Source organism: Mercenaria mercenaria, chromosome 3, assembly GCF_021730395.1.
Source record: "Mercenaria mercenaria strain notata chromosome 3, MADL_Memer_1, whole genome shotgun sequence".
Classification (NCBI taxonomy): Eukaryota; Metazoa; Mollusca; class Bivalvia; order Venerida; family Veneridae; genus Mercenaria; species Mercenaria mercenaria.
This window is the reverse complement of record NC_069363.1, coordinates 1,481,722-1,508,823: the sequence shown is the minus strand read 5'-3', so window position 1 is coordinate 1,508,823 and position 27,102 is coordinate 1,481,722. Positions and strand designations below refer to the sequence as shown.

General features: G+C 35.9%; 1 protein-coding gene across 1 annotated transcript in view; it reads left to right on the top strand.

Moving 5' to 3' along the window:
• LOC123545270 (carbohydrate sulfotransferase 13-like) overlaps positions 1 to 27,102 on the top strand; it is a 41,682-nt gene that overhangs the window by 5,669 nt on the left and 8,911 nt on the right. Inside the window, exon 2 of the mRNA XM_045331612.2 lies at positions 14,605 to 14,666. Within this exon, the coding sequence (XP_045187547.1) occupies positions 14,605 to 14,666 (62 nt within the window). The remainder of the gene's footprint in view (positions 1 to 14,604; positions 14,667 to 27,102) is intronic.

Below are 27,102 nucleotides of genomic sequence, written 5' to 3'. Positions count from 1 at the left end.
GCAGTTCAAAGCGGGAAGGAACACCCCTCCCCACACCCACCCTGCTACCGACCACGTAAAAATGGCTCAAACATTTTTTCAGCCCAGTCTGGGCCTGTCTGTCTACATGAATCAAAACGGATAATTGAAAGTACATAGACTTGGGGACTACTGACATGGTTTTGAAGGGGTTAACAGGTCTGAAATAGAATAAATGATGGTTTTAACTAAAAAAGAACTGCATTTATTAATATTGGTTATCTTTTCCGAAATTGGTAGCTAGTCCGAGTAACTTCTCTTAGTTTCGAAATCGCAATTTTCCTGTCAGTGTAAACATTCATGACACTATATATTGACACTCAGCAACATTTACATATCTTTAAACGCAAAAGTAAGTATACTTTAAATTCACATCCCTTATAATATGATTGAACAATACCTAGCGTGTGACACGGTTATTGCCAGGCCCCTTATCTGTAAAATATCTGAACAGTTCTTTCGTCCATCCGTTACAAATTGTATGTGGCAATCCGCGCTATAAAATTTCAATATATAAATTTTCATATTCAAATTTTATCATGTGCGAATATATACCAGCCGATAATTGCCTGTTTTGGTAATGCCGGAGGCAAATGTTTAATGGAAAAATATTTATAGTCATGGGCAGTATCCTAGTGTCACCTGTCAAATTGTAGTTTGTACTTTCAACATTTTTGAGTCGGCTAAAGGCTGAAAGCCTTTTGACGAGTCCTTGCTGTTCAGCGATTCTCTAAATGGACCGAATAACACGTGAAGGGATGTAGTTCCATTAGATTTCTCAAACTTCAAACAGTTCACTGCATGAATGAAGTTAAGTTGTGTGAATTCCCTTTGCTATGACCAATATACGATGTAATCTGTCATATTTATGACTTGTAATTGTGCAATACTCGAATGTAACTCATTAAGCATAAATGTGCATTTTAAGAATTGCGCAGGCTTACAAAGCTTGCGTAACATCCAGCGAAAGACAAAAAATAGTTCCACAGGGCTCCAGATAAGATGCGTATTAGCGTAAATTACGTATAGAAATAATGCAAATACGCATGTCTAATAATTTCTAAGCGTATAGAAACGTATATAAAATTACAGAAACGCACACAATGCTTTTTTAAAAACAAAATCTGAATCGTCTGGATGCGTTATGTAACATAGCCGATCAGCCTTAATTCTCCCACATTGAACGTAAACACGCATCGTATGATTTCTATAAACTTTGCGTGGGTTGAATTTTGCAGTCAGTAAACGGATAAATTATCGGAAGAAGAAGCTCTTACTGGTTTGTTTAGTTACTACTGATATTAAAAATGATTTTAATTCTTATTTTTCGAGAAATAAACAAATCGGCGAAACATTAAATTGTATTTTCTTGTAGTTTTTGAAATCGAAAGTAGATCGTCTATGTTTGGTTGCTTTCACGAAACGAAACAACTTTTTTATGAAAAGATTTAAATAAGAGATAATTTAACCGTAAACTTCAATGTCAGATACTGCCAATTGCTGCTAAAAGTCTTCGTATCATCACAATTTGTAAAATATATTGTTGAAACTGGAGAAAAGTGTAATCGTATCCGGATATAATATTTTGGGTAAATATCGAGCTGTGTTATGAAATTTTAAGAAAAAAACTAAAAACAAACTGAAACTGGTAGACCAACTGTCAGTACATCAATCATTAGCCGACTCAGGCCCTTCAGGCCTTTGATTGTGTTTTTGTTGGGACTAATGTTGCGCTGACACACTTATAGGTCCTTTAGCGACTTTCCAGTTTTCTTGGTGGAGGAATACCCCAGGTGCCCTAACGTGCATTATTTCATCACGAGCGAGCACCTGCTTAATGTCTTCCTCACATTGAGAATTCAACACTCTGAGTGAGGCTTGAACCCGCATCGGTGATGGGCAACTGGTTTGAAGTCATCGATCTAAACCACTCGGCCACGGAGACCCACATACCTTTTTGTTCAATGTTCACTTTCAGTTGTTACTTAATTATAAATTATTAAGCAAAACATATTTTCATATCCGTTGACTTTTGTTTCGAAGTAATTCTGCAGATGTTCTATGTATAGTACGGTGGCATAGCGAGGACATAGGAAATATTTTATTTTTTCGGTGCGCACTTCTTAGCTACCACGTGAGTATGTGATAATTCACACGTGCACGGGTGATAACTATCACGTGCGCAAGTGACAGCTATCACGTTCGCACGTTATACTACCATGTGCGCATGTGATAACTAACACGTGCGCACGTGTTAGCTGATCAATGAAAAAGCGTGGAAGATCTGCAATTTTTCTAAATGGATGTCTTTCAAAAGGAAATGTTATTTATAGTTAGCTGTAATTTACGAAGTAAGTGTTTCTTGTTTTTTTTTTAAAAAGGCTGATATCTCGATTAGTTCCGTTGGTAATTTTTCACGTTTGCACGTGTCAAAAACAACTGCGAACGTGTTAGCTAAGATAGTTATTACGTCCGTACGAATTAATCAACACATTCGCACGTGGTATCTAACATGTGCAAATGTGGTGCTAACACGTGCGCACGTGATAAATAAAATGTTTCATATGTCCCCTCTATTCCACCGTATTATTCACTGTTCCAAGACTATTTTATTTCTAGTGGATGTAGTGTCCTTTAGTATTGACCTAGCACATGTGAATATTTCGTATATTATCGTAAATTCATTTTCAATGTCTTAACATAAAAAGCGTTGCAAATATTACATATATAATTCTTAGTTGATATTATACTGTAGCACGGGGGCCTCCGTGGCCAAGTGGTTACGGTCGCTGACTACAAATTACTTGCCCCTCATCGATGTGGATTCGAGCCTCACTCGGGGCGTTGAATTCTTCATGTGAGGAAACCATCCAGCTGGCTTACGGAAGGTCGGTGGTTCTACCCAGGTGCCTGCTCGTGATGAAATAATGCACGGAGTGGCACCTGGGGTCTTCCTCCACCATCAAAGCTGGAAAGTCGCCATATAACCTATAATTGTGTCGGTGCGACGTTAAATAAAAAAAAAAATTCTGTAGCATGTGCAGGTAGCTGAGCCGCAAAGCGTTTAGCTGCCAATATCAGGGTAGTGGGTTTGAGGTTTTGGCCATACCTTTTCCCCTAAATTTTATTTGCAAACTTTCCACTTATTTGTCAAACGCACCGTGATATTTATGGTCCATTTATTAAAAGTTATCGTATTCACCCGTTGTAAAAAAGTCGATTATTTAAAATATTCTAGACAAAAAGACACATTACCTGTCACAAGCGTACTAGAAAATAAATACTTTAAGAGAAAATAATTAAAATTCATAAAGATAAAACATATAGCGATAACATCACATTATTTTATTTTAAGGAAATGATAACTCTGGTAACACGGATGGCGTGACACTGATTAACTGTATAAAATACAAATATTGCTTAAAATTAACGAAAACGCTCGAAAACTATTGACAAAGATTAATGAGTGCCTTTCATTAAACCAAATGATATAAGCATTTACACTGATTAACCCATCTCCACGAAAATAAACTGTACGTATGATTTCTGCCGAACAGTTTTACCGCAACATTAATTGATAATAATTGTATGCATATTAACTAAATCAGATAGATAGCCCATGTACCCTAAGCCTGGTAATTCAGTCTGACAATTTCTAACATTTTTCTACCTGCAATATCAGAAACTCGATGAATGCTAATTAAGTGGGATCTTTAATGCACGATTTCTTCCGTCCAATCAGTGGAGAACACGCTTCGCGCATTCATTCCTCGAGATGATAACATCTGGCTCAAGTGACCGCACGCGATAATCTGTATATTGCATATTTCAGAGGGAAAGGAAGTCACGAGTAAGTATTAATTGATTTAATATGTTTTAATTTTTAATAAACTGATTTTTTTTTTTGTGAGAAACCAGACCATATTTCAATTAATCGGAAACATGGGTTGCGTTTTATTGCTTTAACGAATTCAGAAGAGTCTAAAAGGTCAGTTTAATTTTGTAATCTTAATATAAAAAGAAATTCAGAATAGCCGTTAAATAGTTCATTCATTTATTCATTCATTTATTCGATTGATCATTTTTTTTCACAACTCATCATTTAACTATTATTTCATTCATTCATTCTTTCATCCACTAGTCTACAAGGATGTCAGTCACCAAAAGTTGATGTTGCAAGTGTTTGAAATAAAAAAAATATCGTGCAAAAATCATTTGATGAATACCATTGGGGTTAAACGAGATTAAAGTTGCAAGGACAAAATAACGCTTTTTTCTAGATGGCACTTTTGAAAAAAATTACAACATCTCTTGCCTCTGTCTAGAGAGAAAATGTTTTCTGCGAAAATATCAGTGTCAGTATGAAGAAATTAATACTATTACAGATTATTTGATCTCTACAGACTTTGTAATTCTATGTAAGCGGTTGTGATGCGTATTATTTTTTTTTCAAGTATTATATCAAAAAAGGTAGGTAATAATAAAAAATCATATTATGTAGAATTTGATTATTAATCTGAAAGTTTTAAGAATTTTATAGTGACCTAAAAATGCATACATACTATAGATCTTTTGCATAACCAACTTTTAGTAACATCTTTAAAACCGATAAAGCGGGAGAGCTTTACCTAAGAACAAATAATCCAATTTGTCAATTTCCGTACTAAGTGTTGTTGTTGTAGTAACACGGGGGTGGGGGTGGGGTGAATCGATAACTAATAGCTTTGGTCACTATAATATTTTATCTTATGCATTTACAGGCGAACGGTTTACTAAACGATGTACTTGAATGAAGTTTAAATTAATATTAAAGTGAAATGCGGAACAAGTCGAATATGTATATAATACTTTATTTATTGTCAAATAAAAGTAATATTTAGTAATATGAATATGGTATCTAACATATCTAAAAAAGCGTTACATATTATACATCTAAAACAAACATTTACCTTCAGGACCATACATGTACAAACAATGAGTAATAATTATTGCTGTCTGTTGTTTTAAATCGATTTTCAACGGACCATTATGACATTTTCACATATTAAAGTTGACGATATTTTCGATTGACTGGTATTTATTAATTTCTCTGTTTTACTCCATTTCCCAGCTGTAAAATCTTCAAATATGACCACAAACGTCTTTTTTTCAGCAGGGCGCAAAATGATGTACTTAACAGGTTTTCTAAGTAGCGTTTCTATATACAATAACAATACGGCAAAAATTAGTTGTGTTAAAATTATCTCTCCGATGATATATAATTTGTCAAGTTTAATTAGACGTCATATTGGAGGCAAACGATTTTGAACGCAAAACACTGACGTTGAGTTTCACCCAAAATTTTGCGTAAAGACGCCTGTATTTACTGAAACTGCCCGATTGTTTTTTTTTAACAATTTTGAAAAAGCGTGCATGACTGATTCACTATCGATTCCAAAAATAAAAAAAGGAGAAAAATGGAGGGGTGGGGTGGGGTCACCATTTAGGCATTCGATCTATTTACCATTGCGCTTCCCCTACCCCAGTGAAAATAATAATAGCTTAAGTGTTTTCGTGAAATTTGGGCTATGATCTTTACTGTTCGAAATTCACTCAGTATATGCAACTCTTTTAACATGTCCATTACGATATCTTATTACTGTTAATTCTAAGGCTGGGTAATAGTTTGTACTGATTCCTCCGTCTGTCATAAGAGTTCTGACATGAGTGCAAAAATCATGAAGGCTAAATCCCCGAGAGAAAGAAAAAAGACGATATAAAGACAGAAGAAGGAAAGTGATATGTATATTACAATGCAAAAAGCATAAAACCATAAAAAGTGCCTATCACTTGTAGAAAGTGGGTTAACATATTTTATGACCCAGCTTGAAACAACACTGACCGGATATTTCTTATCCCCAGGAAATATTGTAATACACAATGAAATTTAAAGGGTGATTAAACATTTGACTCAATTAAATTATTTTATTTTTAATGTAACTATATGCAATTTTGGGTCTAAAATAAATTTAAGAAATAACGCAATTTTTAAACGAATACTTATAGTCTGCCTATATATCCAGAAAAGGGGCCTAGAAATTGCCTTTGATGGCATTTTTTGTTAATGCCCGACAGCCATGTTCATTGTTAACTTTATAAAAATTGGAAAAGTTTCAGGGGGGCTGTCGCCTTCTAAGGGTCATAGTAAGGGTCACAGCACAAGGTCAAAGGTCAATAAGTGCATATTTGTTATAAACGTCAGATTTTCGCCATTTTTGCTACCTTTTAATATAAACTTGTAATTTTTCGGTGATAATTATGAATTTTAGAAGTAAATAAATTACTTCGTGTAGATTTATTGCATTTGAGACTGGCAAAATTCAAAACGACTAGAGTTATTTCTATAGAATGAGCTTAATTTTTCGTACGCTCTGATATTTTGTTCATTTATAAAAGCTATCTTTTTCGTGTTTGATATTCTAAAACTTCCATTTTCAGGCTTACACTTTTTAAAAAGGCTATTTGATTGCCTATATGATTGTCTATATGAACAGTACAGGCAGAAAAATTCTATGGCGCGTATTATAAGACTGGTACAGTTAAACTTCGTTTGCTCGAATTAGGATTATTCGCGTACTACTCTTGGCTCGAACTCATTGTCAGGTCTATATAATGTGTACTTCACGTTGGCTTGTACTTCTGATGTCTCGAACACATTTTGCTTGTCCATTCGAGCACTAGCGAACATAGTTTGACTGTAATAACTATTGACAGATCTAAAGATTCTTTCGGAAGCATAGAACTCAAGGACGTAAAATAGCAAACTCAGTTTGATTAAGTCTGTTTGTGAGATAGTATGAAATGTGCAAATTCTCTCTAAAATGGTCTATCCTGTCAATTAAAAATCAATTCCAGTGGTTTACGCATGTGCTGTAGTAATTTCAGGAATGCGTGGGCGTTTAGAAATACCATCTATGTACAAAAAATAAGCGATATCAAAGGTTGAATATAGATATTAGATAACCACAAATGTTATGTTGTTTTTATTTTCATTTCATTAGCATGAAAATGGTACTCATCATATTTTTGAATCAGCTAAAAAATATTTCTTTGCACATTAACATTAGGCTATTATAAGGACTGGTAACCGCTCTTCAAGTGTTTTCAATATCTACAATTTTGTAACTACCAGTGTTTGTTTATGTTGGTTCTAGCAATGTCACACTCAAAAAGGCTTAATAATTGCCAGTGAATTTGAAAGTATATCGAATATTATTAGTATTATCTTTATGACTGTGAATATAGGGGTAAGCATGTTTGTTTGCCTGTTACAACGCCTTTAGATTTCCGAGTATTTGGTTGGTGATAGAACCGGGTAGAGCAAACTTACCAATGTATCACAAAGGAATCTGATGTTATAAAATGAAACAAATGTGAGCACAAGCTATAGACGTCTTAGCCTGACATATTCAGTCGACAGTATGTGTTTATTATAAATCCATCGTTTTGAATTTCAAATCTCTTATTCATGCTCAGTCTTCTCATCATGAAGAAAGTTATTTTTACACATTGTTTATCTCTAAGTTACTATCGAACGGCCATAATTCATCAATTTGATTAGCTGAACCATCATCTGTCAGTAATCATGAAGATATCGAAAGGTATATTTTCAATAGTTCACTGAATCTGCCTTAATGTTACTATTATGATAAATCTAAAGCAACCTTTCTGATGTTTTTATATCTTTATGTTTACCTTTTAATTTGTAAAACATATGAATAACTAATGTTTCAGTGTCAAGATACTAGCTTTCTTTTCACAATGTAATCAAAGACATCCTGTCTGAAACCAAGTGTCAGAAGTGTAAATTGTTATGATCTGATTCGTTTTCAACTGTTGTTTTGAACAGGAAGTGAGAATGTGGAAGCAAAGCCAAAAATTATAAGATTCGAAAAAGAAATAGCGTGCTGAATTTTTATAATAAAATAATGCAAATATCGCATTAAGAGCTTCGTTGATAGTTCTTGAAATGTTCTACTTTATTAAATTACAAATACATAAAATATGATGATAAATGTCTGACTGTTAGTAAAAAAGGAAACAAATTACAGCAAATCAAAGACATGGTGTATAGAGTAACTAGTTGAATTCCTACAGATCTGTTCTGTTTTGTTTATTACCGTACATGTTCTGTGTATGTGACCTATATTTCAGTTATTCCTCTAAAATGGTCCTATTTAACAATCACCGCGTGGACAAATTAACATAAATATATATCATATAATGAATTATCACCAGTATTGAAATGATTACTTTAGAAGCTGGAGAAGCATTCCATATATGCAAATGTTACTTTCAACAGTATCTCAATCATGTAACGGCGGTCAATTAACCTAATCAGTGTTTCTGGAGTCTCTACAAGTATTAGTCTTTTCCCCGCAAGTAACTGCCAACTTTTCCATATGATTCAGAAGTGGAGGACGAAATTACTCCTTACAATGTCTATTATCAAATTATCATGGAGAACATACACCTCTCCTTGGGATCAAACTTACGACCCCGCGATCCTTAGATCTGCGCTCTCCTTATTGAGCTAAAATACTTGGTTGTATTCCTGACAGTAAAGTGATTTTAACTGTTTATTTGAGATTGTTTATATATATTTATATGTAATTCATTTCCGTTGTAGTCTTCCTCCTCAAAACCAACCACATTTTCCCTTTCGCACACATTTATCAAAGGTGTACAGTATGTAAATAATCTTTTGATAGTCAGTTCAAAGCTTAAATTCAAATTTTATTGCTACCTGACTTTTGTTTTTATCTTTGCCAAATTTTGACAGATTTGAATGAAAATTGGACACATTGTTTAATGACCAGTTCAGTTAAATAAACATAACAGCGATATCAACTGTGCGTACATTCATTGAGCCATATGACAGTTCAAATAAGGTAACCTAAAAATAAAACGTCACAGAATGGATGCAATTTGGTGCTGGTCTCTATGCGGAAAATACTGCCATCTGCATTATTAAACAATTTTGTCATTAACTGGTGTCATTAATGACATCACAAACCTGATATAAAATTAACATGTTCATATTGAAAATATTGACGGATGTTCTATTTCAACTAAACATTGTTGAACATTCAGAATATGATACTTTGAATTTCTGCTGTGACGAATTTACTAATTATGTGACTTTTAATTTAAGGGTTACCTTATTGTTACCCTTACGGTTAAATAAATATAATTCAGGCTATGATCGTTTTTATGTTTTATTATTATAATAAAATAATCATTAAACATTGTGTAGAACGTCATTCAAATCTGTCAAAATTTGGCGACAAAAGAAAAAAAACAGGTGTGGAGTTAGAAAAGTTGTTGAGTTTATTATTAATAAATGCACTATTTTGCTTCCTTTAGTACCTTAGAAGTCATTTTCAAAAGTTCATTTTTGACCTTGACATGTCTGTGACCTTGAATTACATTAAAATAACCCTTGGATACGACAGTACAAAAAACATTTTTGCAGTTGATCTACGTATATAGATTGGCAAACATGTCAAGTATAACACACTTTGCCATCGTATGCCACTTTTCCTAGATATATATTATTCTATATAATATATATATATTATGTATATATATTTTTAATATTATCATCAGTTTTATTTACAAAATACTAAAGAGCGTTGAAAAACAATATTTAAACCAATTTAGATGTTTTATGAAAATAAAACGAGTGGACAGCGGTATAGTTTATCTGTAAATGCACTCATTTGACCTTTGACCCCATTATACTGTAATGAGGGACCCCATAAAGCGACAGCCCCTTTTAAATTTAATGTTTGATCCTAAGGAGCACTTTTATAATAATATCCGAGCATTAACAAAAAATGCCATCATAAGTCACATTTTCCTCAGATATTGGCAGACTATTAAAAAAGGCACTGGCCTCCAGATCGTCCGACAAGAACATTTTTTTTTTATATAATTGAGCCGTGCCATGAGAAAACCAATATAGTGTGGGTTTTTGACTAGCATGGATCGAGACCAACCCGCGCAGTCTGCTCAGGATACATGCTGTTCGCTAACAGTTTCTCTAATTCCAATAGGCCTACGTTGGGTTTCTCAAGGCACGGCATTATATTTTTTAAGATATATGGAAATTAATGGTGTATATGCTACGTATACTGACAGATTATATTGTTGCGGAAACACATGAGAATTAAGATGTTTTAAGTAATTTTTACGATAAAATTTGTATATTTAACGCGCATTAAACACTAAACCCTTCATTGCTGGTAACGACAGCGGAAAACTTTTTTATTGCCGCTGCGGTCAGGGTTCGATTCCCGGCGCGACCATCTTTTTTTCTATATATGACATTTTTAAATAGTTTATAGAAACGAAAATTCCTATTTTAGGTTTCATAATGTGACAACTTCAGCTTAAAAGGTATCCTTGATGAACTGATAATTCTGCTTTTTAATCGAACCTCCTTTCAATATTTTACTCTGTAGATTTCATTTGTAGAATTTTATCGTAAAGTATATCCTGTGCATTTAAGAAATAATGATTAAGGACTATTAAAGCCGATTTGCCTAGGGTCTATATATTTCGAAAAAAAAACAACAACTGTGAGAACAATAAACATCTCGCGGGAAGGTCTATCTTTGCATGTCTACCGTTTTTCTGTTTTTTTCTAGCCAGGCCTGTTCACGTGCACGAATAGACATGCGCTGGTGCAAAACCAATCATTCTGAAAACAAAGTGTTCATTTGTTAGGAATGAAATCGAGTATGTCTGTAAATTCGATCTTCAAACATTTCAAACTAGTACCATTTCTTTCATTTTACCACAGAGTAGACATGTATACACTGTTACATAATTATTATCGAATATTCGGCAACTCTAATATGAAATGATGTAAATTATATTGATACTCTGATATTATTTATTATATTTTAGTTAGGTTAATCTATAAGATTTGGATAATTTTAAATCCAGATTTAAGTTTTCTTTTTTGATACTTTAATACAGGATTGCTGAATTAAAAACCGAGATGCATTACACTTATTTGAACATAAAGAGATGAGACGTTTATGATGAATATTTTACTTGTCTAAGAATATTATACTGACCGCGAAATTGGAAATTCTGGAAACTCTTCAGTGTTTAACCAAATATTAAAACGTTTAGAGGCAAATATATCGTTCAGAACTTGTTCAGTCACAAAGTTTAAAGAGATGTTTAAAAAATTAAATTTAAAAAGGCTTAACAACGCGACTGTTATGTCACTCTGATATATTTTATCAAAACTATACAAAATATTTATTGTGCATTTTGAATAAGTTCTAACACGGAGGATTGCGTAATGGCGGACAGGTTAAGGAACACTAATTTAGCATAGTTTACGTTAACGCTAGCGTTGGTTTAAATTATACCGTGGCTGTAGTTTTGACATTTTGGTAGGAATAAAATGGGGAGGTGTTATTTAGATCCCATTACCGCACTTTATGTGCTTTTGAAGTTTTGTGACAGGTAAAATCTCTCTTGAAAAAGTCTCTCCCGTACTTATGTTATTACTGTATGTCAGTTTGAAGACAATCCATCAAAATGAGGTGAGGATTGGCCGGACAATGTGTGACGGCACTATGAACACCATGCATTTTATATTAAATATAATTTGGGAGATAGATTTTAACGTAATATAACCATAAAATGCAAATAAAACACTGTAGATAATTTGTATTAAATATCAACAGGCACATTTAATTATATCTAATTTCTTTTCGCGACGAAATGAGTATGGTGCGTTCTGACACTTAAATGATGTCGTCATCCCTGCCCACATGTCATTTTACTCGTCATAATTTTCACATCATTTAATAGATATAATTATCAGTCCATTTTTATAACTTTTAATGCGTGCAGTTTTTTTTATTCCAGGTTGACACAAGAGTTGTTTACTGGAATCAGAAAACGGGACGACTATTTATCTTCACGATAGAGAATATACTTATGTGTGATGTTTCTACTAGTTTCATCAACAGATGCAGACAGACAGCCCGGATGAGCCGTTCGTTCTCAGTGACATTCGCAACAACAGATAAAAGTTTATACTTATTGAGATCAGAAAACTGATATTTCCATGGGGTTCATCATTTGTAACCTGCTTACATATCGTGTTCCAGCACAGAACCAACATGTGTCTTTTTAAAGCGCTCATTTTGAATACATCTTCAGACATTAGAAGGGGTGTACTGCGGCAAATCGAAAAGCCTATAGCGATAATCAACATTCATGGGAATAACGAAAACATGTATAGACAGTAGTAAAAGACGTGATACTCAACTGATTTGTTGAGTCAACGGCGCAGAATTAAATGTGCGAATTGCTAGTTTTTCAATTAGAAATTAACATAATTATTAAGAAATGCTTGATGTTATTGATTACTCACATTTTAATTCTGCTTATTTCATTTGGACAAGAAATGAAAACGATTCATAATCGTTTGAAAAACTGATTTAAAAAGTATTTAAGTTGAATAAAATGTTGATTTAATCTGACATGTCTCCAATTAATAACAATATAATTTTTTTCTCATACCCTGTCTTTGTCTTGCTTTTTTCTAACATACCGTATTCTGCTGTAGGTATGACTGACATTCATTTTGTCATCTTTCAGTGTGTGTCCATATACGAAATCAGTTCACATATAAGAAAAATACGGGATTTGTATACTACACATAGTGCATATACGGGAAAAGTCTGGTAAATGTATCTTTTAGAAATACTGGTCTGTGAATTCCCCGAATACGAAAACCAAATTCAGTCTAAATGTGACACAAATATGGAATCTGTATACTCTGCATATCTTGCATAAATGGGAAAAAACCTGGCCCGTATTTCAAAAACTACAGGTTCGTATATCCCCGTATATCAGATGCAAATACATTCCGTATATGACACAAGTACGGGATCCGTATATTGCGTATACCATGCATATACGGGACTAGTCCGCAGCCCGTCTAGTAAAAAATACAGTTTCGTATATTCCCCGTATATGACACAAGTACGGGATCCGTATATTGCGTATACCATGCATATACGGGACTAGTCCGTAGCCCGTATATCAAAAAGTACAGTTTCGTATATGCCCTGTATATGACAAAAGTACGGGATCCGTATACTTAGTATATCGTGCGTATACGGAAAAAATCCGAAGCCCGTATATTAGAAAATAAAAGTCCGTATATGCCCCGTATATTAGATGCAATCACAGTCCGTATATGACAAAAATACGGGATCCGTATACTACGTATATTCGGAATATACAGGTTCCGTATATTCTAAAATACAGAAAGTATACGGGAAAAAAGTCTCAAGACCCTTCGAATACATGACAATGAAACTTATGTTAAAGCAGGAGACGAATAAACACCATTTCTAGGGATTTTCTTTTAAAATTCGTATATTGCATATACGGGAAATATACATTTATGTATATTCGGCGTATACGGGATCCCGTGTATGCATGACAAATATACGGACTTCCCGTACACTAGATGTTCCGAATACGGGATCGTATATTAGGTCCGTATATTTGTAATATATCCCGTATACTCCCGTATTTTCGAAATATACGGGACAGTACACTCCCGTATATTGACCCTTTTTTCGCAGTGTTGTGAAAATACAACTAGCAATGCGCTAATACACTTAGAATTAGGCCGAGACGGCATGTTCTGTATTAACTGTTATCTAGTACCGTTACATGACGGCTAAAGCATTGCGCCAACTGTGACGCAATAAAATTGTGACTTCACAAATGAAGTTAAACAAATCGATATTATAGGTCAGTCGGTGACTTACATTAGGTACTGCGAAGTGTTCATGGAATGCCATATAACGTTTCACACTAAAACAATCACAAGAATAAATGTGCTATTCAGAAATATGTTTCCTTCCGTCACTGAATGATCATTATGCTAGCAATCACATTTGAAGGACCGAAGTAAAATTACGCCAATTTAAGGTACCAATTGCTTGTGACTCTTTGAACAGACCGTCAGGGAAGGTGGCTAGAGTTACGGATTGGGACTAATGCACGATATACTATTATACATCCATGAGAAAGTGGGGAAATTAGATTAGAATAGCAATTTAAAACTCTTCCTTTATGCTTAACCCTGTAAAATACGATTGGTTAATATAACTTGATTTTAAATGCTGGTATGTTTCAAAGAAAATTAGGAAGAAAACATTTAAACAGATACTGGTAGTCAGATGCAAGAACTAAAGAATAAAATATACAATGCGTTTTCTCAAAACTTTAGGCAATAATTAGTGAAATATTTTCTTATGAAAATAATATAAATGATTAAACTTCATGGACATTTTATAGAGATGCCATATGCATGTATGAACATTGTATAAACTGATCATTTGATTCAACTTAAGCATAGTTCGTAAAATTATTGCAAAGATTTCTCGAAATAGAAATAATAAAGCAAAAAACAAAATCATTACATCATGCACTATCCTTTGAACACATATGGTTTATGCTGATATATATTTAACAAATTGTTATCTTATGCAGGAACAAGAAATTATTCTTCTGACGACTTAAAACGAAGAACAAGGACGGGAGAAACTATAATGGTAACAAAATATAAATTTGTTTATATCAGATAACTTTCATTTTCCTAAAAGATCAAAATATTATGCAGCGAATTACTAAATCGCCTTAGAATACTATTCTAATCGAAAGCGGAGTTTTGAAGGTCCGAGCGTTTGGTCTGTTGCGCACGTTTAATTTAATATGACATAAATAGTGAATTTAAAAGACAATAGGTGTAAATTCAAATAATTTACCCGAAAAGCTATTTATTTGCTTTATTTTAATCAGACGATTTAGCATTTATATTACATATGCAGAAAACAAACAATAATGATTTCCTAGTTGGCTGTAAATAATGTAACTGGGAAACCTTATCTAGCATTACTTATTTGCTTGACGACGTACTTTCTGCCACGTTGGTTACCAGTTTGTAAGAATTTGGCAAAGTTAATTAAGTTGGGCTGAATTTTGGAAGAACTATGGCAGAATTTTAAACCGATTTGCAACTTATATTAAATTAATATGTTCAATATGTATAATATATCGATTTTTTTATGAAGCTACAAAGAAAGACATATGTAACAGAAAGACATTTACTGACAATTTAAAATCTCAATACATTAAGATTTAGGTTTTATTTGTACAATGAGAAAACAATCATGTTTCCCTAGTTGACTGTAAATATTGTATCTAAAAACTTGGATATATCAATACCCATTTACTGGATTACTTATTTTCTGCCAGTTGGTTACTAGTTGGTAAGTATTTATCAGAGTTATCAAGTTGGTCGGAATGTTGGAAGAATTTTGGTAGAAGCTTAACGGAATATGTAATTTATTATTTAAATTAATATTTTGATTATATATATATATATCAAAGTTTCTCAAAGGAGCAAAGATCCACTGCATTACAGAGAGACAGTTACTGACAATTTAAATCCAAAGCAATTAAAACAAGAAACGGCAAGTTAAAAGCAAAATGTGCCTATTGCAGAAATAAAAAAAAAATATTAAGAGAACTGGATGTGTGATTGATATCAATATGTTATGTAACCTTGTTTTACTAAAGGTTCAAATATATGCATACTGTGGCCCAAGTAACCTATATATCTTCTGTAAATGAACTGGGCGCAGTATGTAAGTGCGAGTCATGATCTTTGTTATAACAGCCATGCACGAAATGACATGTTTCCTTATTTACAAGTAAGAAATCAAAAATCCATTCGAAAAATGTAGCAAAACACTCTTATAAAACCAGCAATTAAAACGAAAGATGATTTTGGACTCGAGCAAATACATACGCAAGGAACAGCCCAACTGACAAAATGAAAGTACATCATAGCCTTGGACTAGCCTAAAATGTATGGTGTGCACCTTATCTCGCTCATAAAGAAAGGGGTGAGTGAGCAAGTGAGTTGGATTTTATGGCTAAATGATGTCCTATACCAACAAGAAATTGTTATACTGGAAACGTTAAAGAGATGGGTTGTAAATGCAAGAGGAAAAAAACTTCAACAACACTGTACAAGAAAATTTGCATAACATAAAGTACGGTTAAAGGAACAAGTTAAAGTTAGGGCACCGCCTTGGAACGGCTAGTAGTCTATATAAAGGAACATGGGATTGAAACGCGTTTAGGTCATGCCAGCTTCACACTTATCCTTTTTTCAAATATCTTTGTTAACACATTTTACAAATATTTAATGAAAAACAAATCGCCGTTTGAATACATCTGCGGATGTCTCTAAATTGCTTTTTGTACCGACTCTGCAACATTTTAGTTTTTGTCGTGTGAGCGACCTGTGAAGTTTCCACTTTTCTCTACTTTAAGTTTTATTTTCGAAACTTTTAAATATATTCCCGTAGTGTCGCGGTTCGTTGGATCAAAATGTAGACGTGTTTTAAGGTTAGTGTTATATTTCTTTAACAGTTCGGACGATCTGCAGTAAAATTTACTGAAAGCCTTCTTGGTAACCCTGATGTAAGATCTTTCCTATGTCATAAAAATTAAAATCCCTTTACTTTGACAAGCAATACGAGTAAGATATGTACTGACATCATAATTATGATGTCGCATGAGAAACGTCCCTATCAGGGTTAGGGAATTTCACAATTTAAGAACTGAACTGGTCTCTGTATCACCATATATATATATGTCGTGTGATCTCTTTCCCTTGGGATGAGGCGTTTAGGCCTGTAAAAGGCACAAAAACAAAACCTTGATAATTAAATTATCGAGATAGAAAAACTTCAGGCGCAAGCCATCAAGAATCTTTTTCCAAGTGCAATTCAATAAATACAACGCCGAATTACATAAATATGATACGGAAAGATGCATGAATACATGACAAAATGAATGCAATAACAATTACCTGTAAAGGCTGTCAGGATACTGGTTATATGACCCAGGGAAGTGCCTACGCCTTCAGTATCTTGAACAATGGTTTGGGTCCAACCGCTAAGGTGACTATGTCTTAGAATAGCTGACAAACGATATAGAATGTCCTTTGTTTAAACGTAGAGCTGGTGATACCAAATATTTCATATATAGAATTTTCCTCTGGCTACCTTGCCAAAATGATTCGTGTACCAATGATTCGTAAATGACTCCTTATTATGAGCTAGATAAATTCAGGGATCAGGCAAATCAATAAATGTTTCAAACTAATAATCTCCAATTAAAAATGATCAGCTCAAACTCCTATAGGCTGGAGACTTTATACTTGACTGGTCTTTTTGTTGAAGTTCCCGTCAGACAATGTCTTTGAATCAACAACATACGAGTCCTATCGCATAGATGCTCGGCCTCTGTCCTCTCAAACTCTATTAAGATTGCCCTGACTCCTGGATGCTCAGCGCCTATATGCTATCATATGTAGCATTCAACTACCATATGCCTTGGCTGTACTTCGCCAATAATGCTGAACCGTCAATAAGCTGGAACTCTCTTACTATCTCAGTAGATTACCAAACTCTGGGTCTCTGTCTCAGCTTCCCGATGCTCAGCCTATATATGCTATCGTCTATAGCATTCAACTACCCTTAAGGTAAAACCTCTATGCGCTGGCCCTATAGCTCGAAACCTTATAGAAATTCTGCTACTCTTCTTTAGTCTAAGAACTTCCAAAGTCTTCTTTTTGGTAATTTATCCGCTCTGACAGGGTAACTGCAATAGTCTCCTTCTCAAGGTACTGGGATAAATTAATAGTTGAATCCTCGATGTGTCTTCTTCAACCGCTGGATACCGAATGAGCTCTCTGTCGTCCATCTTCCTATTTATACCCCAGCAGACGTGCTATTTTTAGAACTTGTTTCTGATTGGTCCAAATTTAAACATAAAGTTTTACAACGAGTACTTGCTCTATCAAATAGCTGGTTCCCTTTAACTTTTGTGTATGACATAGTATGTGATGTTGGGACCCAACCATCCACATAATGAACCAAAATCAGCCACAAATGACCCAAATTCTATTATTAACAGCAATTCAACAATAATTATAGCAATGATAGCATGGAAAGGGAGTCAAGCACTACCTGTGCTTAATGTGTTACGTTATCAATATACAAAATATATTACGAGGGCTCTTCAAAAATAACGTAGACTTTTTCTCTAGCTTTTATATGCTTTAATGAAGCAAAACAAGAAATATACATCATGATTTGCAGTCTTTATACTAACTGCACTGCAAATTTGACGTGATTATGATCATGGATTCAGGAGTTACGCTTCCTTGAAAACAGTCGCTTACACGGACCGTCGCACGGCGATCATACTTTAACGACGTTAACGAAGTCGTGCCTTCCTTGTGATACTTTTATCATGTTTGCATTAAATCATATTTATGAATTTATTTTATAAATTTTCATGAGCAATACTCAATTCAAAGCAAGTTGTTTGGTTAGAATACTAAATATGTATGGACACTTACTACACGCATCTCAGACAGGGTAATCAACGTGAGTATTTGGTCTTTATCTATGGCGTCATACATTGGCGTTAACGTCCATTCACAGTTTTTTTACCGATTTCTCCCTCGATCTCTGCTGCTTTTAAGCAATTCTGGACCATTTGAGAATCGTTTATACCACTTTAAGGTAAAGACACAGATGACTGAACATTGCTGTTGCGTCTGCTTCATTGAATTGTGATTTGCAGTTGCTGTTCGCCATAACTAAGCAGCTGTCTTATCATCCATGTTAGTCGATGACAACATTACATGCATTATAAACAGTAATACTCACTAAGTTCAAACGTTTTTTTCTTCCGTCTCCCACGTCGGAATGATGCCATACACTAAGTACATGTCGCCCTGACGTGTTGCTGCCCTTTGGCGTATTTTTGGGCAAAAAGTTTACTTTTAGCTGCGAACATTAGCGATTGAATTCAAATCGCGACAGATCAAACAGTGAATGCGCCGGTTATGCGTAGCTATGGTAATAAAAACGTTCGTCGCGCTACGCCTATCAGCAAAAATGTTACAAAAAATATATGATCTAATTACACAGAGATTCCGAATAACAACGATGTATTTCACATTATTATTTACACAATAAGCAATATTTGACAGCAAAAGTCTACGTTATTTTTGAACAGCCCTCGTAAACATACACATTATTCTGACAAAGGCACAAAAACAAAACCTGGATAATTAAATTATCGAGATAGAAAAACTTCAGGCGCAAGCCATCAAGAATATATTTCCAAGTGCGCATGCGTGTAGTTACATCCGGGAAAAAATAAAAAAAATGAGGCCCGGCATACAAATCTTGTTAAGGCCTTTAATAAACTGGTAAATGTTAGAAAATGTTAGATGGATGAATGAAATGAAAATGATATAGGAATTTATATATAGGATCGGGCTGTATGGAAATACTACAAAATAATAACACATAAAGACATTTCATACAATATATACACGGAACGAGGACAATACAACATATAGACAAAATACTGATATTCAGTGGTTTTTGACCTTGTGACATACTCCCCCTCTTCGGGGAATGTCGCCCCGACATTCAAAAGAATCTAAATACATGTATACCAGCTTGGAGCAGAATTACTAATGTACTATCAACGTCAGTCTAGACTGTAAATTACTTAAACTACTCACTACAGTAAGGCATATGTTCACTACAGTTATACGCGTACAAACACTTACAGTAACTGCTTACATGGTTATATAGCAAACAAAGTTCTTCCTCTTCAACAAGACTAACCACCGAACATCGAACTCCGCGAAATAATTTAGACGTTGAATCTTCAACCACGGATCGCTAAAATAAATATGTGTAAATTTATCGTAGATGTGCACAGTCTACAATGAATATGAACAATATGTAATGTGAAGTACACAAATCAAGGATTTCAGTACTTTTATGTAAAAAAAACAAAGAAAAATATCAAACAGGGAATGCCACGCAGGGAATGCCACTAATACATTCAATGAACCACATAATAAACTAGGGACAACAAAATTATAAACTAACAGGTATATTGACGTGCAACATATTAAATACAACTATTATACACTGTACCATATGCGAATAAAATGAAAGTGACCAGTATCACTTAAAATTCCAGCTATCTGATCTCATCCAACCAGGTTTAGCTCTGGTTCGTCTAGGCCTCGGCATCTGTGTCTGATCGTCAGACTTACAACGTAGAGCTGGAATTACATATTTAGCACTAGGAGCCGGACTAAGTTCTGTCCTTTCAACTGGATCTGCCTGATCTGAAACAGAATGAGAAACATCACACTGCTGGGAGAATCTGGCTTTGGACTGGGCGGGCTTTTATTCAAAGGAATTCCCATAAAAGGGAGTAGCAGGTTTCTGTGAAGAACTTTAGACTTTTCTCTGCTATGCTCCTTCTTCACTTCGAATATGAGGATACCTTCATTAGGTTGACCAACAATGATGAACACGTCCTTCTCCCATCTGTCTGCTAACTTGGCATTCCCTCTGATGCCAACACTCCTTACCAGGACTCTGTCTCCAACCTCAAGCTTAGCTTCCCTTACCCGGAGATCATACCATCTCTTGTGTCTTTTACCTTGCTTCCTGGCTTCTCTGCTTGCTACACATTAAGCAAACTTCAGTCTGTGGCTAAGTACGGAAACATAGGACTTGTCCTTGACCTCAAATTTATCTGGTTTGATGCCCAAAAACGCATCGATTGCAAGCCTTGGATGGCGCCCAAACATAAGAAAATGGGGTGTGTAACCAGTTGAAGAATGAGGGGTAGAGTTATAGGCATGGACAAGGGCCGGGACATGAGACTTCCAGTTTGCCTTCTGGTGATCTTCTAGTGTTCCCAACATGTTGAAGAATGTCTCATTTAATCTCTCCGGCATTCCGTTGCCTTGCGGGTAATAAGGAGTCGTTCTGGATTTGTCAATATAGGCGATCTTGCAGAGCTCCCGGATCACTTCACTTTCAAAATTTCGACCCTGATCACTATGGGTACGACTAGGAAAACCATAATGACAGATGAAATTTTCAAAGAGAAGTTTTGCGGTAGTATGTGCAGTCTGGTTTTTGGCTGGGAGTGCCTGGGCGAACCGAGTAAAATGATCGGTTATGACCAAGATTTTTTCATAACCACCACGGGACATCTCAAGGGATAAGAAATCCATACAGACAATTTCCATAGGATAACTGGAATGTACAGGATTCAGCTTGGCTGCAGTCTTATCCAGTCTCTTCCGTCGAATACACCTAGGACAGTTACGTACTCTATGTTCAATGGACTGCTCCATCTGGGGCCAAAAGAAACGAGATCTGATCAAGGAAATAGTACGGGAACAACCCTGATGACCTGCCTCTTCATGTAAGCCTTGGAAAAACAAGGTCGCAAAAGATGTTCAGGAAGAACAAGCTGAGTGACGGGATAGTCATTGGGCATACCCTTACGAAAAAGAACAGAGTCTTAGGGGTGCTAGGGGGGCGTGGGCAGTGTTGCATTTTCCATTACTGCTCATGAACAGACTCAATGAAATTGAGTCTGCAATTTTCACTGTTAGTATTGTTCTCGATGCTTCCGAGGGATCTACTATTCAGATTATATTTACTTCACAACAGCGGGTGTTAAGTGCTGTGTGGCGGCCGTAAAAACTCGCCCCGACTCCATCTCGGTGTTGTTATATTTTCTGGTCCTTCGGTATCATTGATTTAAATTCATTTAGATGTGAAGGTTGAATACTGCTTAATCCGGTGCTAGGGTCGTGGGCAGTGTTGCATTTTCCATTACTGCTCATGAACAGACTCAATCAAACCGAGTCTACAATTTTCACTGTTTGTATTGTTCTCGGTGCTTCCGAGGGACCTACTTTTCAGTTTATATTTGAGATAATAGTTACTCCACTCTCTGAGGTAAGCTCTCACATGTTATGTCTCGTGCGCCTTCTGACGTTCAGTGAGTCTGTGACCTATTTCAAGAAGCTGAATAAAACGGATCAGAGTTGGATCAGTTGCTTGTTCCTGCTTCCAGTCTATCGACTTCAAACCACTTCCAACAGGTACCTCATCACGGGGGTTGTCAGTAAGAACTTGCTGACTGAAAGAAATACACTCAACAGCTGGTCGCTGACTTGGACCATCAGACTGAGCTTGAAGTAAAGTCAAATTATATTTACAGCATCAGAAAAAATAATGTTGGAGGCATGACAAGAAGAGGGAATTCTAGACAATGTGTCGGCATCGATGTTCTCCTTTCCAGACCTGTAGTTCACCTTGATGTCATAGGTGGACAAAGAAGCAAGCCATCTGTGAAAAAGTGGGTTATTGTCGGTACGGAATTCCACAGAGTTGCCATATAAGTAATCATGGAACTTATCGCAAACAGCCCACTTGAGAGCCAGGAATTCAAGCTTATGAGCTGGATAGTGTCTCTCACTAGCTCTCAAGCCCCTGCTCGCGTAAGATACAACATGCTCCTTTCCGTCAGGTCCAATCTGATAAAGCACAGCACCTAAACCACTGCAACTAGCGTCAATATTAAGAATAAAAGGTTTGGTGTAATCTGCGAAAGCCAGGACTGGCAGAGAGGTCAATTTCTCGATCAAGGTAGAGAAAGCTTTCTGTTGCTCTGGACCCCAAACAAAGGGAACCTTCATCTTACGAGAGGCCTTGTTTGTAGATATTCCAACCAAAAAATCGTTCAAGGGTTTGGCAATCTGAGCGTAATTTTCCACATACCGTCTGTAGTAGCCGAAAAACCTAAAAAGCTTCGGAGTTCCTTAATATTTGTAGGGACTGGATAGGTTTTCAGAGCTCTGATCTTTTCAGGATCGGTTTCAACACCTCTGGAACTCACAATATGACCAAGATACTGAACCTGGGGTCTAAAGAACTCACATTTGGATCCCTTGAACTTGAGGTTATGCAGATCGAGACGTTGAAGTACTGCTTCCAGACGCCGAAAGTGAGAATCAACAGAATCAGAGAAGGTAATGATATCATTGAGATATATCAAACATTCTCTGAGATAAAGCTCTCCCATACAACGTTCCATCAAACGTTGGAACGTTGCAGGGACGTTCGTAAGACTAAGGCCATCTTGTTGCACTCGAAAATGCCGAGTGGACCAACACTGAAATTGGTCTTGTGCTTATCCTCCTTTTTGATTGGGACCTGCCAGTATCCAGAGCGAAGATCTAGTTTAGAAAAGAGAGTAGAACCAACTAAAGAGTCTATAGTTTCATCAATACGAGGGAGAGAATATGCATCTTTAATGTTGAGATTGTTCAATTTCCGGTAGTCTATGCAAAAACGCAAGGAGCCATCCTTTTTCCTGACAAGAACTACGTTGGAAGAGAAAGGATTGTTCGAATCCCGGACCGCTCCAGCATTGATCATGTCTCGCAGGTGTTCACGAAGCTCTTCAAACATCCTTGGAGGTATGCGACGGTAAAGATCTTTGAAAGGAGTGGGATCAGATAGCTTGATTTCGTGCTCAACTAAGTCTGTGGAACCAAGATCTGTAGGTCCGGCAGATAAAATATGTTTCCACTTACAAAGAAATGAAATGGCTGCATGTTGTTGTTCAGAAGATAGTGTGTCAGTAGGAATCGTGATACCAAGATCTTCCAAAGACTTGTCAGAGTTGTGTGATTTATCAACAATTCCTTCACAGGGATCAATAGACCGCACAACAGAAACATCCTGTAAATTACAAAGTGTCTTTCTAGGATGTATAGATATGGGTCTGGCAGGTAAGTTACAAACACGCACAGGAATTCTATAAAAAAAAGTTACATGGCTGCAACTTTACTAACCTAGGACAAACATTCAACATCAAGGAATCAGTAGACTCTGTAACACCTTTTACCAATATTCCTTGCTTTGCCGTCAAGAGTCGTAGTCTCATACGGTTTCACGATAACTGTGCGTGGATGAAGAAGTGTGACGGGTGTGGTATTTTCTCCGGGTAAGGAAGCCAAGGCGTCCGACAAAGAAGATGACAACCCTTTGGTTCCAGATGACTTCAAAAAGTTCAAAATGTTGATACCTATAATCAAAGGGACTGTGAGTGAATATGTAGTGTCAGGGACAATCAAAATAGGGACTGGAATGGTAGTTGATGTAAAAGATAAAAAAGAAACAGAATACCCCAAATATGGTATCTGAGAACAATTAGAACCAGTAATGTCCAAACTGAAGTCTGAAAGCTGACACAACTTTGGCAGTGGATCTAATGATTTGAAAAAGGATTTACTGACAGTAGAAACCATAGATCCGATGTCTATCAAACCTTTTGTCAAAGTACCATTGATAAGAATATCGGCTTCATTAGATGTACCAACAAGTGGCAAAGACGAACTAACGCTAACACTGTAATGAGCTCGACCTTCGATCTGCCCTACGACGAAGGTCGGATGGAGTTTAAATCCGGCTTGTCAACATACTCTTCCTTTGGAGTATCTGCTCCTTTGGACTACCACCGTTCCACTGTTTTCTACTGGCTTGGTTAGCTTTCAAATCTCTAATGTCCTTCTCCATGCCAGAGATTTTGGCATCCATCCGTTTCATTTACTTGGCCATGCTCTGGATCTCCTTAAGTAGTCTACTTTCTACGGTTGTAGCGTACTGTTTGGCAGCAACTGGGTCAGCTGTATCCGACTTCTTATCTTCAGATGGCGGGGGTATTTCCTGTTTCACTTCAGGTTTACATGGTTTAATGGCAGATGTTGGAGTTCTGGACTGGCGAAGATCCTCTTCTATTGCTCTTAGCTCTTTTCGTAGCATGTTGTAATCCATGTGCTTCTCGAAGAGGTATCTTGATGCATTCTTCAGGTCCATATCTCTAAGTCCTGACCATAGCCTACTCCTCAGCATGTTGTTCCTCTTATTTCTATCAAGGTGTCCAGGGACCCTGCTAAGACGTCGCTCTAGACGTAGACTATAATCTGCAACTGACTCCTTTGCGTTATGCTTCTCGCTATAAAACTGCTCCTTGAGTCGTTCGCTCGTCTGTACATTGCCATATATACCCTCCAGTTCAGCTATAATTTCTGCAACAGATGTATATTCACCCAAATGTAGAAGAACACCTCTGGCACTACCCTTGAGGGACTTACGGATAGCCTCCCTAATAATATGGGAGGGGTAAAAGCCCTCATCAAGGAGACAATTTACATCATACCTCCAAATTTCAAAGATGGAAGAATTTAACTTTCCATCACCAGAGAAAGATGGTAACACAAGAATGCGAGGTTGACATAATCCATGCAAGGGTTCACAAAAGATCTATCAGCATACTGGGGAGGGCTAGATCCTGGAAATAAACGGGCAGTAGTAGGAGGATAAAAAGAAGCTTCATCAGGATGTTGTCTGTCTGCACTAAATCTACTGGAGGGGCCTCTGTGGCCGAGTGGTTAAGGTCGCTGACTTCAAATCACTTGCCCCTCATCGATGTGGGTTCGAGCGTCACTCGGGGCGTTAAATTCTATATGTGAGAAAGCCATCCAGCTGGCTTACGGAAGGTCGGTGGTTCTACCCAGGTGCCCGCTCGTGATAAAATAATGCACGGAGAGGCACCTGGGGTCTTCCTCCACCATTAAAGCTGGAGAGTCGCCATATGACAAATATACCTGATCAAAATCAATTCCAAAAGGTTCAACTGTACCTCACAAAATAAATTACACACATACTGGAAGTGTGGGGTCACATATGACAAAAGAAATAAATGCTACATAAAATTCAGGTTTTGGGAAACGACTCTACCAAGACACCATACTATCTGTAAAGCACAAGTCTGGATAATGATGATGCTATCAGCAGTTCACTATAAAAAATATAAAAAAGCTATCACTGATAAGGCTAAAAAAAATGTTACCTAAAATTCAGGTTTTGGAAAATGGCCCTACTAAGACGCCATACTATTTATATAGCGTAAGTCTGGGTAAAGATGATGCTATCAGCAGTTCACTGTAAAAAAATCAAAAATTAATCAATGCGTTCAAAAGATCAAACTTGTTACACAAACAAGAGATCTTGAAGTCAATTTCTACTACTCTTGAAAAATATTCTATGTAAAATCAATGACTGTTTGGTATGGTCATACTATAATTTTCTGTAACACTGCTTGCTTCTCATCTTACAATATATGACAGCTTCACCACTAGCTGTATAACTCAAACACAAAGTTGTTAACAAATTTTTCAACCATGGACAAAATTATTGCAATGAATTGCCAAATGTGGTAATCCGGAAAACAGCTTTTTTCTGTGGTAACCGTATTTGTGTACAAATACTGCTCAAACTAAATTTTAGTTGGAACCAGTAATCTTGATAATAAGAAGACAAAAGAAATATATGCTGCAGATAATATATTTCAAATGCTTTCTATATATATTTTCTGCACAAAAACAGAAAATTTTGATTAAATAATAAAACACGGTTTCAGATTTTATTCAATAATATGTCTGATTTTCAATTCAGATCTTACCACTTGACTGTATATCTTTCACAACTGTTTCTGCGCCTCAATCTTGATCACCGTTCAAAATTCCACGAAAACTTTTCGAAATGAACAATTTATTCTATCTAAAGAAAAATATTGCATTTCAAAACTTCTGCTTTAATCTAACAAGCTCAACAATATCACTTCTGGTTCTAGATTCAGTCCTTAACAACTGACAATGGAATCTAAATGAACAATTTCACTTATCTAATACTAAGCTACAAAACTACAAAAAATTCTGTTACAAGCTGGTTCTTTTTTTTTCTCAAAAGAACACCACTGATGGAAAATGCACACAAATAAATATATGATGTTATACCGGAATAATGTATTTTGACCGGAATAATGTACTGTGACCGGATATTTTATAATATATTTGATATATTTCAATATAGGATTTTCTTGGACTGGGGTATAAGTTAATGATGTATGAAATTGTTAGCTCACCAATTACCAACCCTTCACCACCTGTAAATCTGTGCCTGTGTCAAGTTGTGATGCTGTCACGCTGTCACC